The 21,399-nt window shown below is 35.2% G+C and overlaps 1 protein-coding gene across 1 annotated transcript; it reads left to right on the top strand.

Annotated features, from left to right (window-relative positions):
• Positions 1-10,881: 10,881 nt before the first annotated feature.
• Positions 10,882-20,880, top strand: LOC128558736 (A disintegrin and metalloproteinase with thrombospondin motifs adt-1-like). Its single transcript, XM_053548907.1, has 10 exons — positions 10,882-11,268; positions 12,065-12,144; positions 12,287-12,355; positions 13,303-13,435; positions 13,708-13,836; positions 14,323-14,493; positions 18,879-19,049; positions 19,281-19,448; positions 19,627-19,800; positions 20,274-20,880. The coding sequence occupies exons 1-10, from the start codon at positions 11,196-11,198 to the stop codon at positions 20,696-20,698; spliced, it is 1,593 nt and encodes a 530-aa protein (XP_053404882.1). The 5' UTR covers positions 10,882-11,195; the 3' UTR covers positions 20,699-20,880.
• The last annotated feature ends 519 nt before the right edge of the window (positions 20,881-21,399 follow it).

Genomic DNA, 21,399 nt, shown 5'->3' with positions numbered 1-21,399 from the left:
CCGAATCAAAATGTGGTCCCATCAGTTTATGCCACAATTTATATCATATCATATTTGCATAAATCACTTAGAGTGTTTCGTTTAAGTTTGATTTAGGAAATTGTTTAAATTATTGAATATAATATTCCTATTTTTGTATATAGTTTTAAGTGTAGAATATCCAGTGCTTTTGTAGAGTAAATTGTTTGAATTCCACTGAAGAGAAAATAAATTACCTCTGTTTTTGTATATAGTGTTTATCTATACCGTAATGTATACTTGTGGACTTTTTCAACTAGACATTTTATATGAAAATATTCTAAGAAATGTATCCAGTCATAAAAGCATTTTGAAATTTGATCACCATCTGCTAAGTAGAAATGCTTTACACACCCATGTTATCGAAAAATTACTGAGCCATGGATTGCACGTGCAAAATAATCCATATCGGATACCCTTAAACACAGCAGTTCGAAGTATCACACAAATGGGATACTTATCTAAACTATGAATTGATTTGAAATTATCAAGCGTTAAGATGATAAAGAAATGCTTGGAATTAAACTGTAGTCCATTCCTATTGATAAAGGTAATAAAGATACGTTCTTGTTCATGTGACTTCATGTTATCACATCACCGTATCAATTTATTCTGCAGTATTTAGACCTTGCCCTTTGAAGTCACCAACATCGACCAAAGAGTAATCAGGAATTAATTAAATGTAACTGGGCAAAAGATATTTTCATTTATTTAGAATTGATTGCAGTAATAGTTCCTACTCAGGGTAAGATGAATAAAATACATTCTTGAACGGGAGTTTCTTGTGAAGGACAGTTATATTTTATCACTGTTAAATTTGTTAAAATTAGATTTTCTACATGTTAAGAAGTCTCTGTCTCATATATTTTGACACATTTATGAAGAGGATAAGGGCCTTGTTGCAAAAGTCCACACATTTGTTTTCCATTTTTGTATATATTGCATACATATATAATGTCTCGTTAAATAAAAACTAATCAGATTACTGAATTATTTAAATGTTTTCCATTCAATGTATCAGACATTTTCCCCATTAATTCGGAAACAAATATTTTCAAAAATAAGCGACTGGTCACCGACTGCAGAATATGACTGCACAGGTTTCTATTTCCAATGCCCGCATAATGTGACCTAGAATCTGCAAACGTCATAGGATGGCGGGGCTTATGGAGTAGACGACCCCTATAGCTTTTGGGGTCACTCCGTCAAGGTCACATGGACCTGTACATGGAAAACAATTTACGATCAATAACTTAAGAACCCATTGACCCAGAATGTTGAAACTTCATACGATGATTAGCCTGGCAAAGTAGATGACACCTATTGATTTTGGGGTCACTGTGGTAAAGGTCAAGGTCACTGGGGCCTTAACAAGGAAAACCATTTCCATTCTGTAACTTGAGAACCACTTGACCCAGAATGTTGAAACTTTCTAGGATAATTGGTCATGCAGAGCAGATGACACCTATTGATTTTGGGGTACTTTGTTAAAGGTCAAAGTCAAAGTGGCCTGGAAATGGAACGTCATTTCCGGTCAGTAAGTTGAGAACTGCTTGACCCAGAATGTTGAAACTTCATAGGATGATTTGTCATGCAGAGTAGATGTACCCTTTCGGTTTTGGGGTCACTTTGTTAAAGGTCAAGGTCACAGGAGCCTGAACATGAAAAACCATTTCCGATCAATAACTTATGAACCACTTGACCCAGAATGTTGGAACTTCATAGGATGATTGGACATGCAGAGTAGATGATCCTATTTATTTTGGGTTCACTCCGTTAAAGGTCAAGATCACAGGAGCCTGAACATGGAAGACCGTTTCATGTTAGTAATTTGAGAACCACCCGACCAAGAATGTTGAAACTTCATAGGATGATTGGTCATGCAGAGATGACCCCTATCGATTTAAGCGTCACTCCATTAAAGGTCAATGTCACAGGGGCCTGAGCATGGAAAACAATTTCCGGTCATTAACTTGAGAACCACTTGACACAGAATGTTGAAGCGTCATAAGATGATTGTACATGCAAAGTAGATGACGCCTGTTGATTTTAGGATCACTTGATCAAAGGTCAAGATCACAGGGGCCTGAACATGGAAAACAATTTCTGGTCAATAACTTGAGAACCACTTGACCCAGATTGTTGAAACTTAATAGGGTGATTGGTCATGCAGAGCAGATGACACCTTTTGATTTTGGGGTTACTCTATTAAAGGTCAAGGTTACAGGGGCCTGAACATAGAACGTCATTTCCGATCAGTAACTTGAGAACTACTTGACCCAGAATGTTGAAACTTCAAAGGATGATTCGTCATGCAGAGTAGATGAACCCTTTTGCTTTCGGGGTCACTTTGTTAAAGGTCAATGTCACAGGGACCTGAACATGAAAAACGATTTCCGATAAATAACTTAAGAACCACTTGACCCAGAAGGCTGAAACTTCATAGGCTGATTGGACATGCAGAGGAGATGATCCTATTGATTTTGGATTCACTCCATCAAAGGTCAAGGTCACAGGGGGCTAAACATAGAAAACTCTTTCCATTCAATAACTTGAGAACCACTTGACCCAGAATGTTCAAACTTTATAGGATGGTTGTACATGCAGAGTAGATGACCCCTAATGATTTTGGGGTCACTCTGTTAAAGGTCAATGTCGCAGGAGCCTGAAAATGGACAACCGTATCCAATTTATAACTTGGGAACCACTAGGCCCAGAATGTTGAAACTAAGTGGGGTGATTGGACAGGCCAAGTAGGTGATCCATATTGCAGCCAACCATCAGTGTCTCTTTGAAGGTCAAACTTGCCCATAGTATTTCGCGCCCGGAGCATAACTTAGTAACTATTGAAGATATTGACTTAGAAGTTAGCATATATGTAGGTGACAATAACACGACAGAGCCCATGAACCAGGTCGATAGGTTAGAAGTCGTGGTCACAAATGGAGCTCAAAAGTCAAATTTGTCAATTGATATCTTGTGTCCAGAGCATAACTCAACAACTGTTTAAGGTATTGTCTTTAATCTTGTTATACAGGTAGGCGGCAATGACAAGATGTGCAGGGTGACTAAACCAAGTCTGTTTGTGACAGCATGGTCAGATTTGTGTCCAGACTATAACTTAATAATCTTCCAGGTATTGAATGTAAACTTGGAATATTTTATCCGAAGTGGGTAAGAATGAGACGGTTTGAGGAGTGCAACAGTTCACAACCTACACCCCCTTCCCCCCCCCCCCACCCCCACCCCCAAACACACACACATTATTCTCCCCGCCAAAACCACCCATTACCCATCTTGATTCCGTCGCCCCCACAACACACACCAAACAAGATTTTAGCAGATGTTGTGGAACTACATACATAATATTGCCTTTCGTACCTTACACTCACATTGGAACTGAAGCCATGTCGGCTGTCCTTCCAGCAAAAAAAAACTGTTACAGCCGTTTGTTAAGAGAATACAAAGGTCCGCTGGTACACTTCTAAAGTTTGATAAGGTATTGTCAAGCAATTCTACCGGTGTTGTTTCAAATCTATCAACCTTTTTCGGGTATTAAATGGAATCATTTATAAAGCTCATATGGCGCATACTAGCTGGAAATAAAGGGAACATCTATATTCCAAAAGCAATTCTTATTTAATTCAGTAACGAAAAATGAAAATGGACTGCACTTAAGCATATTACTTAAAAATTCAGTAAACCGGAACACAATTACGAGAATAATATTTTTACATATGAGTTATTTTGAGTACGAACTTGTATACCTGCTTCAAAGATTTTTATATAAAGTTTGTGAGATATCAAATAAAAACCGTTTGATACTTTCCAAAATCGATCACATGATTCCTATAAATAAACAATCGCACAAGTTACATGCGATTCAAGCAACAAACTTTTCCCTATACACGATTTTACATGCCCCGATCCAGTGTAAAAAGTAGTTTTAGCTCAACTTTTCGAAGAAAAAGTAGAGCTATTGCACATGCTCCGGCTTCGGCGTCCCCATTGCCGTTGCCGTTGGTTAAAGTTTTTGATAAAGTCAAATACCTCTATTAATATCAAAACTATTGACTTGACAGAATTTTGACAGAGTTTTGCACCTTTTTAACTTAGAATGCTTTTGTTTAAAGTTTTTGATAAAGTCAAATATTTCTGTTACTATCAAAGCTTTTGACTTAAAACTTATTATAGTTATTTACTATCAAAGTCTACATTAGGAGAAACAATCCCCATAACTCTGATTTGAATTTTGACGGAGTAATACCTCTATAATTTGGAATTTCTTTGTTAAAGGTTTTGATAAAGTGAAATACCTATGTTACTATCAAAGCTATTGACTTGCAACTTATTATAGTTAATTACTGTCAAAGTCCACATCAATAGAAACAATTCCCATAACTCTGGTTATGTATTTGATTGAGTTAAACCCCTTTTTCTGGCAAACCTCTAATTTAGAGTAAAGCATTGGGAAAAGTCGAGCTTGCTGTCTTACGGACAGCTCTTGTTATACAAGAATATGCATAAATTGCTAAATCTGATATCACAGTGTATCTCATACAGTCACCGGCGATGAAGCAGTTAGTAATAAAGCTATGTATCAACCTTGTGCAATACATACTCCATGTTGTGAATTACAACAGTAACAATCATAGCTGTAGCTGTTTTTTTAATTGTTGATCTGCTATAATTTCCAACGGTAATACATGGAAGTTATATAGCGATAATAGTAATACTGCTCTTTCTATTATAACTTTCCAACGTATAACTTTCAAGCGAAAATAGCGTGTTCGGATTGAGCGTCTTCATGAATAACTTTTCAGTATTCTACTTGTAGCCAATGCCCACCTTCATAGTGCTACCTCGATCACTTGAATACAGATAAATGAGCTTAACATTACTATAGATATTTTCATCGCTGACATGAAGGCTGGTAAATGACTTCTGTGGATTTAATATTGATGTTATAGGCGTAGGAGCAAGAGTTGTGGTGGCAGGGAAGACTACCCCCACACTTTAAACTCATTTTTCCTAGAAATAACAGGAGTTAAAAGGATAAGGCAAATTTGAGAAAGCAATTAAATGTACTGATAAGGTTTTTATGTGATGTCTATTTTAAACAAGGGGGAGAACATTCAGGGACGTATTCAAACATTTACATGAAAAATACGTTTAGCTGGTCGGCTACCCTGTGAGATAAAATAAAAAAGTCGCTCAGTTAAGACATTAGTTGCACACAAGAGGTATTAAAAACATATGAGTATGTTAAGAAAGAAAATTGATAAGCAGTGACAAAAACTGTATCCTGTGCAGATTTATTTCTCACTGGCTTGAATGCAACATGGTACAATGTTTTTTCTTTTTCTCTTTTGAGTAAAAAAGTATCTTAAAATCTTACCTGTACTTCCTTAAAAAGGTTTCACGCATATAATGTACGTATTGTGATATTATTTGAACTGTCAAAACATGTTTCTAGCTTTCATATTAATCTTATAGAGGTGTGAACAGAATATAATGAAAGCTGGGAACAAGCTGTGACAGGTCAAATAAATAGTACAATATGAATGATACAAAAACTGATTTGGTATAGCTAAAATAGTAAAAGTATCAGTAAACCATGTTTCCCAATATAGTTGATTTATTGGAAATTAAAGAATATATATACACAAGACTACTACAACATATAGATTCTACTGATTTTACTTCATCTTCATAATCAAGAAATGAATCAAAACTAAACAAAGAAGTCTTGACTACTTTTATGAAATTCTTAGATTAGAAATGTCTTGATAGTGAAATGACGAAGAGTTTAATTGATTATACAAATGCATTCATCTGATGCATTCTATCTTTTACGTTATGTAATCTAATAGAATGCAAAATGTTTCATCTATATTAAAATGTGTTTTTCTCAAGCAACACCTGACAGATAAAAAAAAATGAGAATGCGAGATAAATTATTTGAAACATTTTGAATGAAATATATTGATATACAGACTAATTGCAATGTTTACAGAAAACTATATTTGTTACTTACGTTACGTTATAACGCGTGAACACAACTGCAGGTATTATTAAAAATCTTTAAAATGACAACATACTCGATATGTGTGATATTATAGAAGAAATATATATGAAGAAGATTTCTAACACTCTCCGCAGCAGTTGCTATATAAACATATAGCAAAGTCGCTTATACATGAATCTACGATAAAATATGATTGGTTGCTACATTTCACCCCCTATGATTGTGACATAAGAGATTCTACTCAGTTCCAATACAGGGTCAAACGGTTGAAAACAGCATTTCAAAAACATAAACATGATAAAAAGTCATACTGACTTATGTGTAGGACCGTAAAACGCGTTTTGATCTCTATGAGCGAATTCAGTTAGCTCAATTATGATTCAGCGGTGACGTCATAAATGTATGACATAAAGTATGACGTCATAATGATGTGACGTCATATAAAAGTTAAGCTGGTAACTTGATGATTCTGTTCATAATTAGTTTGCGAGCTGTTAGATTACTAATTTATAAATACTTCTCAAAATTCTGATAAAAAAGAAACAAATATCTATACGTTCCATTGGCTATGCAACGCTATGCTAACCATAGGGGGTAAATTGTAACAGCATACGACCCGAATGACGTATTTTGCTGAAAATGTAGTACTGTAAAATGCGAATTATTTGCGTTGTTAGAATCGAAATAATGAATATGTTCTAATAATTTTATCAATTATTACGCACTCGTGATTTAATTATTACGCATCCAAACTCCTGCCCATATTTTGTTAACTGATAAAATATAGGAACAGATTTATTATTTCTTAAATGAAACTTTTATATGTATAGCGAGACAAACGTTTGTTACTGAGGTACATCTGTTTTTCTATTGAAACAAATTAAGTAACATAAAACGTTCTTGTTTGTTTTTAGTATTTCCTTATTTTCAAGATGAAGTTTTAACTGCCTCATCTGTATGATATCGTATCGTCTTTATTTATTTTCCTATTTGCAATAAAATCAGCTGTTTTAAAACGTCTGTATTTATTTTCCTATTTTCGATAGAATCAGCTGTTTGAGATCTTTAAGAAGATCCTTTAGAAGCATAAAATGCAACCAAGCAAAATAATTGCAGACCAAGCAAAATAATAGCAGACTCGGTTTTATTGCGTCTGTTCATGAGAGGTAATGGAAAGTGCAACACCTCTCACGCCCCCTAGCATCGGCTTCAGCGGAACTCTATTACATGTGTATTGAATGGACTCCATGATCCCAAAGGACCAGAAAATATAACAATACTGAATCCAAGTAAGCACAGACATTTTACAACTGCCACACGGCTATTTAAAGATTACTGTTGTGATTGTTAATAAAATCTGTATGAAGATACTTTAGAAGCATAGAATGCAATCAAACAAAATAATAGCAGACTCGGTTTTATTAAGTTTGTTCATGAGAGGTAATGGAAAGTGCAACACCGCTCACGCCTCTAGCATCGGCTTAAGCGGAACTCTATTACACATGCATTGAATGGACACCATGATCTTAAAGGACCAGAAAATATAACAACACGTAAACCTGAAGACGGTGTTAGTCTTACGTCATCTTGTTCTTGTTTGCCTCTTTCCATTAACGTTTATTTTGTTTTTGTTACAGGTAAAGGATGTATCTGAAACCATTTTATAAAATGACATCCTTGACATATTGGTAAAATCTATCACGTAAAGGAAATGGTAACAATTTTACCTTAGTGCATTCAACTGTGCATAGGATACATCAATTGGCGTGTACATATCCTGATAGACAATAAAAGTTTCGTTCTTACATATAGTTTGCGGTTACCTCTTGGATCGAACAAAACCCTCAGTTTTAGCTCGACTACTCGAAGACTATGGAGAGCTTTACTACTCACTCCGGCGTCGGCGTTGGTTGAAGTGTTTTTATGATGTCAAATATCTTAAACACTATCAAAGATATTAAATTGAGAGTTGGAATGCTTGCATATAATGACAGTGTGCACATGTATGACAAGGGAAATTACTCTGTCAGCAATATTTTCAGAGTTAATCCCCTCTTTAACTTAAAAATTGTGGTTAAAGTTTTGATAAAGCCAAAGATATTCAAATGAGACTTGGAATACTTGCATATAAGGACAGTGTGCATATATAAGACAAGGGACATTACTCTGTCATCAATATTTTCAGCGTTATGCCCCTTTTTAACTTACAAATTCTGGTTAAAGGTTTTGATAAATTCAAATATCTCAAACAATATCAAGGGTATTCAACTAAAACTTTGAACACATGTGTGTAGTGACAGTGTGAACATGTACGACAAGGGGCATTGCTCTGTCACAATAGTTTGGCATTGCTCTGTCAGCAATAGTTTAAGAGTTATGCCACTTTTTAACTTAGAAATTTGATTAAAATTATTCTGTCTATTAACTATCTGTGCAGTGCATTGATACATTGGATCCAAACTTTCAAATATGTCTTTAGGGTCAGTAAATATAGTCACAGGTCGAGATCATAGAAATGTAACTTGTTTTTTTAACAAAATTAGACGCCGTTTTATATTCAGAAGATTCATGTGTTAATACAGGTACAATTTTCTGCCTTTGTAAGTACTTGGGGGCTATTATATTGTAATTTCACACATGTCTTGGGGTCATTTCATACAGTCACTGGGCGAAGTCCAATAAGTCTCGATTGCATTTTAACAGAATTATACTCATTTGTCTACTTAGTTCATATCGAGGTTTTGCATGCAACTTAAAATCTTTCTAAGTACTAGGACTATTGGATTGAGACTACAAAGCTATGTTAAGGGTCAGTATAAAAGGTCGCATATCTTGGACTTGTATTTAAACAGAACTATGCACCCTTTGCAGTGAATAGTGCATACAAATTTCTGCCATTGTAAGTGCATGTCAATTACAGCAAGTCAGGGCCGTCGCCGGCTTCGAAAAGTGGTCCGGCCATGGGACGCCAAAGGGGGAGGGCACGAGCTAGGGGGATTTCCCGCTTCTATAAAGGGGGTTTCGGTGGATCACATCCAAAAAAAAATTTAAGATTTTGGATGCCAGAAAGTACAGTTTTCTTGCATCTTGAACGCATTTTCGGTTAAGATTTTCAGTCAAATTCATAATATTTTACGAGGATAACTATTCAACATTGAACCAATTTCAGCAGATTGCTATTAATGTTGATATGTTTTGTATATTTGAGACGTATGTCGGAATTTTGTTTGATTTAAAGCAATTATTTAAGATTAGTCCAAATGATCGAAGAAATTAGCTTTCGGTTAGTTTTTATGACGCAGCGAAAATACACAATTGTTTCCAACCTGAGGTTTTATAATTTTGACCCTTAGCCTACTGCGACACAGTTGTAACAGAACTGTTATAAAATCTATTTTATTGACAAGCCTTTCAAAGGTCGAGCGCGCTGTCATCAGACAGCTCTTATTAGAAATCATCTGACGAGTTATTACTTTTTCTCAACGGTTTGCAAATTGAGAACCGGAAATCAAATAATTGCAATTTATCCATATTTTTCTCAGTTGGGTCAAAGAGAGAAATGTTCCGCCACATGTCGTCGTTTTCGAAATAAATTTATAAATTTTCGTTATGCACATGGCATCAGGACGACAGAACACATTTGTCATTCATTTTGATAAAGGACTGTAATCAGACATAAAAGTTGTCTCTATAGCTTGATCAAAATCTCGAGTTCATGAATATAAATTACCAAAGAATGTTATCGTTATGTAAGACCAAAAGGTTTCACGCAAACTAGTGGAACAATTGATAACTTTTTGCAAGCGAACGTACTTGAAAATCGTGAGTTATGCAAACATTTAAAACGATTTTGAACCATTTTTGGCATTTTGTGGAAGAGGTCACTCGTTATCTTTCTTACGTGAGCTAGTTTCCACCAGGCCCGGTTTTCTGCTATTGTAGTGCTGTCGTGGGGAGAGGAAGGCTGTGTCGTCAAATGCGCGGTGCGGCAAATATGAAAATATCGAAAGATAAGTTATATTGTTTATTACGACAACTATGTAATTATATACTTTTATTTAAATTCGTTCATTTTTCTTTTATTCCTGTCATGTATACTATGGTTTGCCTTCATTGGCTTTATTCTCTTGAAAAGCAGCTATTTGCTTGTAGACAAAACAAAAACGAAACGTAGGTCTTCATCTGCACAATTATTGCATAATTTAGTTGAAACAATTCTTACACTAATCAAATCTAGATGCTTAATTGTATTTTCATTAAAGAAACATTACTCTGTACAGTTATTTTAAGATGGTGTGGGTGTATAGTAGATACGTAAGACTTAAACGATATTAATACTAGTCTTGTATTATATAGGTAAAGTATGTAAGTCAGAAGCGTTTTTACTCTTACTTTAATGGTAGGTATGCAAGACATTAACGATGTTTTGCTAGTATGAGTGTAGGTAAGTAAGACATAAAAGTGGGGTTTATTTGTATCATAGTAGGCATATAAGTCATAAACGATGTTATTACGTGTATAATAGTATGAATGTAAGGCATGAACGATGTTATTTCTTATATGATAGTAGGTATATAAGTCATGAACGATGTTATTACGTGTATAATAGTATGAATGTAAGGCATGAACGATGTTATTTCTTATATGATAGTAGGTATATAAGTCATGAACGATGTTATTACGTGTATAATAGTATGAATGTAAGGCATGAACGATGTTATTTCTTATATCATAGTAGGTATATAAGTCATGAACGATGTTATTACGTGTATAATAGTATGAATGTAAGGCATGAACGATGTTATTTCTTATATGACAGTAGGTATGCGAGACATTAACGATGTTTTGCTAGTGTGAGTGTAGGTATGTAAGACATAAAAGTGGGTTTTATTTGTATCATAGTAGGCATATAAGTCATAAACGATGTTATTACGTGTATAATGGTATGAATGTAAGGCATGAACGATGTTATTTCTTATATGATAGTAGGTATATAAGTCATGAACGATGTTATTACGTGTATAATAGTATGAATGTAAGGCATGAACGGTGTTATTTCTTTTATGATAGTAGGTATGCAGGTCATAAATGATGTAAAGTCGCCATATGACCTAAATAGTGTCGTTGGGACTTTTGTTTTATTACTTGCATGATTGTTATAGGATCTTTATCTATTTTAGGGTGTCTTGTGTTTGTCATTTTTATAAGCATCGGTAGAACAGGTGAGTGTTAAATAAACAAATTAAATAACTAAATCATCTTAAACTTTGATCTTTAATGACAATCAGGAATAGTTATGTCCTCGAAGGACGGCAGAGTAACTAGACCATCCGTTTGTCAGTCTGTCCGCCTGTCCGATCAATAACTCAAGAACACCAGCTCAAGAGCCTCAAACTTCCTAGGCATGATGGTTGTAAACGGTAGATAATTTCTTTTCTGAGGTCGGTAGGTCAAAGGTCAAGGTCATGCTGATCAACAGATCTGTGTCTTGTTGATAACTGTGATTAACTGAAGAGTGCGTCCGTTCAGAAACTTCAAAACTTGGTAGGCAAGTCGGACCAGGTGACATCATACATCAATTTATACCTGACAGTCAATACAAATCTCAACTTTTAACAGTTTGGACTAATATAGTCAGACCATTTTACTGCTCTTATTCGATCAAGCTTTTGTTTTGGCATATATTGCTTACAGTGACAGTTTCGTTATATCTTTGAAACATTCCAACACATCAGTTTGTGGTATTTGATTAAATTATCTGTAGAAACATCGTTAAAGAAATATCAGAAGCATATTACTGGCAAAAGAAATCTTTTTGCATCAATAAGATGCATTTAAGGAGTGTATAAAATGACTATTACGAGAAGTGTTAATAATGAGAAACTTATTCTTAAACCAGCTCAGCTGGATTCACCTTTGGGGTAAAATATGACTTAACAAAACCAGATGTGTACTCCAGACTATTGTTTAAGAAACGGTGTTTCGTTTTTACAATGGATTATCGTACAATTATTTCAGATGGGCTTGACTGTTACACTTGTACCAATGCTACCCACATCTCCGAATGCAAGTCTACAACAACATGCAATGCGGGCGAGGTATTAATAAATACAGTATTTCGTTAACTAGAATGTAAATATTTTAAGAATTTCAATCGAAATTAATTGAGTTTTCAATAGTGGTTTTGCTTTCCTTATTTGTCAGATGCATTTTGTTATTTCAGATTTTGTGTTATTTCAGATTTGCTTCTCTGATCATATTCAAACACCAAATGGAATTCTATATTCGTTCGGATGTCGGCTGGATACGGTAACTTCGAATGTTTCTTTTAAAATTACAGCTAGTATTATGGATTAAATGACCAAGTCTCACTCATTAAATAACATCAGGTTTAAATGTACATATGATCATAATAATTCCATATTTTTACAGATAAGAAGTTTGTACTTAAGTGACCCTAAAATGTAATTAGGACATAGTAATGATATGGTTATGATCTCTATATGAGCTGTGCCATGGGAAAACCGACATAGTGGGTTTGCGACCAGCATGGATCCAGACCAGCCTGCGCATCCGCGCAGTCTGGTCAGGATCCATGCTGTTCGCTTTTAAAGCCTACTGCAATTAGAGAAACTGTTAGCGAACAGCATGGATCCTGACCAGACTGCGCGGATGCGCAGGCTGGTCTGGATCCATGCTGGTCGCAAACCCACTATGTTGATTTTCTCATGGCACGGCTCATATATATATTTGACATTGTTCGGTAACTTCATTCGGCTTGCTTCTTCTATTACCGGTATTCAGTTTAATTACTGAATAATTTAGGGTCATGCTTATAATTCTTTTTAAAATGATTGTGTCAAAATTCATTTGTAGATGTTGCTGTTGTAAGTGAATAAATAACTGAATATGGCAAAACAAAAACAAAACAAAAAAGATATTTCGTCAAATAAGCATATCATGACATTTAAATTTATAAAACAACTGTTCTGTGTGAAAGCGTTTCCCGTAGCTAAGTAGTTACGGTCACTTACTGCCTGACCACATTGCGTATGAGCCAAGCTCGGTAACTCAAATTTTGATATAATTATGTAAGACATCTAGCAATTTCACTAGCGGACGATCGATGATTCAACCAAGGTTCATTCTCATGCAAGAAAAAAAAATGCCGGAGGTGGCACCCTATGTATTCCTACACCATAAAAATGTTAATTAGTCTTTCATGACAAATAACCCACAAACTACATGTCTTGCAGTACTGTAAAACTATTGTTGCGAAGGGTAACAACGTTGGGACTGGGTCTGTAGTTGGTAGGTCAACAATGACGGGAACTTGTTTTGAATGTTGTAAGGAACAACATTGTAACAGACAACTTTGTATGCATTCATGTAAGTTGATCGGTTCACATATTTCAAAAGATTGTTTTAACTTAAGATAAATTACTACTCGACTAATCAAATTTTAAATGTTAAGTGAAAATAAAGACGTTTGGGAACATCACTTTGTACGAGCCTTTCATGTTAGAAATCATCAATATTATCATCATGTTGCAAAAGTAACAAGTAACAGCTGAACGTCAGTTTCTACAAGCAAGTTTATGTATTTCGTATTCGATTGTTATTTTCCAATATGTTCGTAAACATTGGACTTTTTTCACCAGTCTCAGAGAAAGAATGTGCGGACAGTACGGAAATTCACTGCTCCACTGTTGGAGCAATGGTAGACATGTGTTCTGATACAGAAAAGGCTAACACAGTGTGTAGAAGATTTTGCGGTTTGTGTAATTATGGTAAGTTGATCTTTCAGTGAATTCTCCTTCATTTCAAGTATCTAATGCAACCAACATCCCAGGTTCGAAATTCCACAAAAGGTCTGTAAACCTGACATTGTGGAAAAATATGCAGCAAAATAGTACCTTAACATACGTGAGTTACATCCTAAACTCAGAGATAAAACGCACTTCGTTTGAATCGTGTTCTCATGACATTTAATAATATGTACATTAACAGATAAATAGTCGCACTTGATGAACAGGGATATCATATAGGGGTCAATCGACTTGGGATTTCGCCAAACAGATCAGGTTATTCTAAAATCCAAAGGTAAAAGTTTGTGGAAACCTAAATTTATTGAAGGAAAAATGTTAATTAAAGATATCTGTACAATCTATTTTGATCAAAGTTTATTTTTTCTTTTGAATTTGCGTGCCTTACATAAATTGAATTATAGCATTTTATCGACATCATCTAGAAACATGTAATCACTTTTTACATAGTGAATGGTCAGTGGTCAAGTTGGGTTTCATGGTCAAATTGTCACGTGACATGCGGGACAGGAACACAAACACGCGCTCGCAATTGTTCGGAGCCAGCGCCTTCTGGCGGAGGTCATTTCTGTGAGGGACAATCACTCGAAACACAGGACTGTACAGAGGGACCTTGTCCGGGTAATTCAGTTTGTAAAACAACTTTAATGAGAGAGATAAAGGTTTGCAATATCTATCTTTGGTCGCAATACCTACAGTATTTGTTTTTATATTGCACATTCTTGAAAAACAATATGTTCATTGTAAATTGCCGACATTTCAACGGCATGCTCTCATGAAATCATATCTTTATTCTGTTTCCACACACTTTTCTAAGAAATGAAATATTTGAACTTTTGGCAAAAGAACATACACTTTAAGAGAAAGTTGTGAAATGTCATTTTACTTCCTTATTACCAGTTACCTTTATATTTACTTTATATTTGCTATTTATTTTGTTCTTTTCTCGTTTTTGAATTAAAGACAATGCGCGTTATTGTGACGTTGACAACTTATTGGGTGAGGTAGTGAATATATTGTAAGATATTTAATCATTTTGTATGTTCCAAACTGATCTGATTAAAACGGTTTCATTCCCACAGACGTTAATATCTCAATTTAAATTAATATCACATTTGGGAAACCAAGAATGCAACGCCATCAAAAACCAACGCAAATAAGCTGACCTCACACAAATTTACTCCGATTCAGGTAAGAAAGGTCTTGTAGCAGCTTTCGTCTCTAGATAGAGAGCACTGTACCCGGCCTGGAGTATACTATTCTACAGTAGTCTTCCATGTTGTACGTATAGCTTGTTTCTTTTTTCCCGAAAACGCGAACAGTTGTCAAAGAGGGCATGAGCTGTACCGCACTTTTGTCTAAGAAAGTAAGTTTTGACCGTATTTTCGTGAAATGAGGGCAGATTAAACGCTCATTTAATATCAGTGACTAGCATAATACTCAACCACTGTTTTATTTTTAATATAATACTTATATTTAATATATATTTATTTTGCCTCTTTCAAGGGTAAACAACGACATTTTATTCAAAACTAATAACATTATTAAAATGAGAACATCCACTGACGACTTTGTTGGAGAACATCCACACTTTTAATTATCATGCACTATTTAAAAATCTAAGACAAAAAGTTTTTGTTTTAAAATTTGACATGTATACAGTAAAAGTTTTGCTGCATTCAATCTATGCGCCATTTGTTATTTTGTTTCGGATGACAGTATTTGTTTATTTTCACGACATACATTTGATAATATCAATTTGAAAATATTGTTGCATTCGTAGGGCGTTTGATCAATATAAATATTTAGTAGAGTAGAATATACATTCATAAATAGGATCGTGTTACCTTTTCGAAAATGATCACATCTTCCCGCTGTATTTTCTGCTTTATATAATTTACAAATACTTGTCATTTGATGGACTTTGCATTTTTCAGAAAAAAACATCTTATTGTATTTTAACTCTTTTATTTGTTTGTTTTGGCTTTAACGCCGTTTTTCAACAGTATTTCAGTCATGTTTAGACGGGCAGTTCACCTAACCAGTGTTCCTGGATTCTGTACCAGTACAAACCTGTTCTCCGCAAATAACTGCCTAAATCCCCACTTGAATCACAGATGGAGTACTAATGTTTTCAGACACAATGTAGTTTATCAAATAGTCACGGAGAACATACGCCCCGCCCAAGGATCGAACTCACGACCCCGCGATCCATAGACCGCCGCTCTACCTACTGAGCTAAGAGGGTGGGCATTGGAACTCTTCTAAAGCCCCATAGTCCGACACCAGTGACGGGCTGACAGACTAAGCGGACACTAATTACATTTGTACTTGTCTAATTATCCCATCCTCTTTATATGTGAATATCTATAAAAGTAAATCAAAACTGGTAATAAGCGGACACTAATTACATTTGTACTTGTCTAATTATCCCATCCTCTTTATATGTGAATATCTATAAAAGTGAATCAAAACTGGTAACACTAATACTTGCAAATGAAACTTAATACATGTAGGTATATTGCCATAAAATATAAATAAAATCAAAAAATATTTTGCGCGGACACCTAACTGGGACGAACACCCACCCCACTTTGTAAACAAAAATAATTTCAAACACGAAACAGGTTAGCCAATTATTAGAAAATAAAACTTCTCATCCCACATAAATTATTTTGGCACCAATTACATATGCGAGTTAACAAAGTATATGTAAATTTCTTTTGACAAACCACAAACCTATACTGAACATTAACTTACCTAGATCCACAGCAAACCATTTAAATGATCATAAGTTCTACCTCCTGAATGACGTCACGCTTAGGGACAAAATATAAGTAAAACGAGAACGTAATTGCGGCAAATGCAATTTAACGGTAACATGATATTTTGTATTACAAATAATCTACAAACAAATTCTCCTATTAAGATTTAATATAATATATTAAAATAATTAATTAAAAAATTAATTTAGAAATATAAACAAGTTAATATAACTAAATGTTTCTGTTTTAAGATGCTTAACCACACGCGCATAATCAATTTTTATGTGGCTTCTATTAAAATGTGCTTCAACTACGGCTCGTGTCTCAAAGATTAATTATCATCATCATTATTATCAATAGTTGTAGTAGTAGCTGCAGTAGTAGTAGTACTTTTATTATTATTTTTATTATTGTTAAACCACATTTATATAGCACTCTTTTCATACATATGTACACGTTCAAAAGTGCTTTACAGAATGAATTGCGAAAAATACAAACAAATACGCATACAAAAATAATGCATTCCACATTAACAAATATATTGTACGTAAAAAGTATAGATTAAACAAGATAAACATACATTCATACTTAAAAGTACCTGAGTGATCCAGGGATAAAATACTGTTCTACGCTGTTTATAAAGAAGAAAAAAAACATCAATGTATCGGTCAGTTAACAAAATATTGAAAAAAGAAGTGAGTTTTTATCAGGCTTTTGAAAGCAGCTAACGCTAGCTGATTTTGACGGAAAGGGAGTTCCAAAGCTTTGGCGCAGTGTACGATAAACTGCATTTGCCATACATCATGGTTTTAGTTTTTGGCATAACCGGTGACAGCGTGTCTTGTGATCTTAGGTTTCTGACTGGTATATACACTTCTACTATATCCCTAATATAGGCAGGGGACTGATTGTGTAAAGCCTTAAAGGTGTGGGTCAGAACATGTACTGCACCCTGTATTTCCGTAGCAAGCAATGGAGCTCCTTCTGAACCGGTGTTACATGATTGCAACGGGGCGTCTAAGTGATGACGCGAGCTGCCGTCTTCTGGACATGTTGCAACTTGTTAAGTGTGCTGTTTGGAATACCACTTAAAAGGGCATTACTGTAGTCTAACTGTGAAGTAACCAGCCTCTTGATTTTTATGGGTCTTTGTGGCATATATATTGAAAATATTAAAGCTAGTTCTCTTCTTAAGTGAAATTCACTATCACTGGTTAAATGGTGATATCACAAATTGAATTTTAGATGGTCCCAACATAACGAAATTCCCACGTTTGTGCGTGTGCCACAAGACATCCCCTACCAATGCCAACATAAACGCCTTAGAAAGCACGAGAGGAAGATTTGATTGAAGTGTGATATTAGTGGCGTAGCTTTAGCCGGAAACCCTATAATATTTGAATAACTATTCCAATCCACTATTTGCTTCTTAACTTTGTGTGTAGGACATTTATTCGAATTTATCTTGTTATCCTAAAATAATGTCTTTCCTAAGAAAGTAGTCAACCTGAGCGTCGTATGTCCTTACGAAACACCATACACAGTGATTAATGTTAGCCTAACCTGTACTCGGCTATTGCTATATGATTTGGCAGATCTATTTCAACTGGTCAACAGAGTCGCGGTAAAAGGTTGTAACTGCTGATTGTATGTATAGACGATACATGTTGTTGAACAACATAGTGACTGCCTAAGAAACATCTTTTACGAAGTATACCTGCATAAATGATTATTGAGAGTGTGGATGTTCTCCAACAAAGTAGTCAGTGCGGATGTTCTCATTTTAATAATGTTGTTTGTTTTGAATAAAATATCATCGATTACCCTTGAAAACAGCAAAATAAAATAACGATCGAGTATTATGCTAGTATACACTGATATTAAATGAGCGTATAATTTGTCCTCATTTCACGAAAATACGGTCAAAACTTACTTTCTGAGACAAAAGTGTGGTACAGCTCATGCCCTCTTTGCCAACTGTTCGCGTGTTCGGGAAAAAAGCTATACGTACAACATGGAAGACTACCGCAGAATAGTATACTCCAGGCCGGGTACGGTGCTCTTTATCTCGAGACGAAAGCTGCAGTAAAAAAAGTTACAAGACTTTCTCTACCTGAATCGGCATAAATTTGTGTAGTCAGCTCATTTGCGTTGGTTTTTGATGTCGTTGCATTCTTAGTTTCCCCACCGTGAATATGTCAATTTAAATGGTTTTAATCAATTTGCAAACTAATCTTTTAGTACATGGATCGTGGGCCGGCTGGACACCCTGGGGAAGTTGTAGTGCTACATGTGGTATAGGTTTACAGAGAAGGGATAGATCGTGCTCGAACCCGTATCCGGCAAGGTTTGGAGACCATTGCTACGGCGACTCAAGAGATGACCAAATTTGTCTTACCAGTGCATGTTCAGGTACATAGTAATATCTATGCATTTTTCGCTGAGTTATCAATGTATGTCATACATATTTTAGTACGAACAAGAGAAACAATCTACCTAAGAAAACAGGTTATAAGAAATCGATTATTTTAAAGTTATTCCGATCATATGTTTTGTACACCACAAGTACTCAAGAGAACCCCTTTTTATCCATATCCCTCGTAAAGAATAATGCCATTTACTTTATATGCTGATATATTTCAGACGGCGGTTGGGCAGACTGGACAGTCTGGGGCACCTGCAGCAGAACCTGCGGCGATGGTATCAAAACACGCTCAAGGACATGTGACAATCCACTGCCGTCAATTCAAGGAAAATATTGCCAAGGCGATCCGTATCAAGTTGTAACTTGCAGTTTGAAAGGCTGTCCAGGTACCTAACTTGTTTCGCTGTACAGTTCATATCGTTGCTAGAAATTAAGATGTCAATGACCGGCAAACATGGGTGTACTGAAATTGTATAAGTGTACGAAGCAGCTTTTAAACGTGGTTATTACATGTTTTTTAAGGAAATAAAGTTATCCCTGTATGTTTTGTTTACATGTATGCAGAGACAAACGGAGGATGGAGTACTTGGACTGAGTGGACACACTGTAGCGCCACCTGTAACACGGGTATGAGATCACGTTTGCGGGACTGTGATAGTCCAGTACCATCTGCCGGTGGGAAGTTTTGTCCTGGTAGCTCATATGACGTACAACAGTGTATCATTAAATCCTGTCCAAGTAAGTTTGACATTAGTCCTTTTACTTCAAACAGTAACTGTCAGTTAATCCTTTTCAAGAATAATAGTATCGAAAGAATCGTGTTAGATCAAAACAGTTCAATTTTTTTAAATACTTCTAAAGGGATCTCTTTAATAAGGTAAACACGAGTGTACCAAAAGAGTGAACCAAAATTGTGTATTTCATTTTGGCAAATAAACATAAAAATTCTAAACTTTGAATATTCATATATGATATCTAATACATTACACATTTATATTAATTTACAAAGAAGGAAATTTTATGTCTAATCATATAGCGTTCGCATCTAAACCTATGTATGTAAAAAGTATGATGTGAATAGTCCTTATAATTAGCGTCAGTATTTCTAAAAATATGTTAGTGATTTTATTCAAAGATATACAACATATATGGTGTCTTTTAGTTCATTAAGTTAAAGATTATTTCCTTTGTTTATTTTTAAACATTTTCAGGAAAACTTTCCGCTTTTACTGCAAAGCAGCCGAGTAATGGATATTGCAGTCACCCTACTTTCTGGGCATCCATACGTCTTTGTTATATATCATTCAAAAACGTTGTGTTGAATGAGGGAAATCACTATAATGATGGTGATTTCACTTGCTTGTATCCAGGTCTGTACTATTTTGAAGCATATCTTACTGCACGCAATAACGGGAGGAACACTATCGAATGCGAGATTCAAAAAAATTCTCTGTCTGTAATTGATCTTAATCAAGTAAATCCCGGAAACTCTAGCAACGGAACTCTCTCTACAACAGGATCTACCACCTTGCATCTTGTAAAGGGAGACGTAGTTCACGTATATTGTACACACGATAGTTCTTATTTGCACTCTACATCTGCGTTCAGCGGATTTCTTGTTAGTCCAGATCCGTAGATGTGTTTCCGTCATAAATTATTGATAGAAGTTATGCTGGCAATGATGTCTCTCCCTGTTGGCAGATACATTTTGCTTCTAAAATTGTGTATGCTTTAGTTGTTTCTTTTTTTAATTTGGTCTCATGTTATTTTCTAAATAATTGTTAAGGCCCATTAGCAAAATAAACTAACAGAAACGTTTAGAGCATCTTATTTATAAATCCTTTTGCAGAGTTACATTTTATTTCCTTTGAAAGTGGAGTTTACGTTTGTTTCAAACATATTCTACGAGACAGAGTTTCCATAGACGCCCTATGCAGATCGACTGAAATGATTGCTTGACTGTGGTAAAAACTTAATTTCCCATGTACAGCCTCGTATAGAGATACTCAATTACATTTTATTTTCCCTCCCATTCTATCATTTTCATTGGTCAAAAGACGGTCACTTTGTGACCCCCTATATTTCTGCGAAGGTTAGTAGATTTTGTCGATGTAGGCTAATATATAAGTGATCTATAAAACAAATCAATTATAGGGTTTGTTAATGACCCTCCACGGAAGGTTTTAACGCATCGCCCCCACCTCCAAATACAGTTATCCCCCTATTTATCATACTGACCCCACATATGTCCGTGGAGGGTCACTGTCAACCTAATGATTAATAATAGAAGCAATAGCTAAAAGAAAATAATACGACTAAGTGCACGACAAAGTAGGG

Source organism: Mercenaria mercenaria, chromosome 7, assembly GCF_021730395.1.
Source record: "Mercenaria mercenaria strain notata chromosome 7, MADL_Memer_1, whole genome shotgun sequence".
NCBI lineage: Eukaryota > Metazoa > Mollusca > Bivalvia > Venerida > Veneridae > Mercenaria > Mercenaria mercenaria.
Note: the sequence above shows the minus strand (reverse complement) of the source record. Positions and strands in the feature narration are given on the sequence as shown.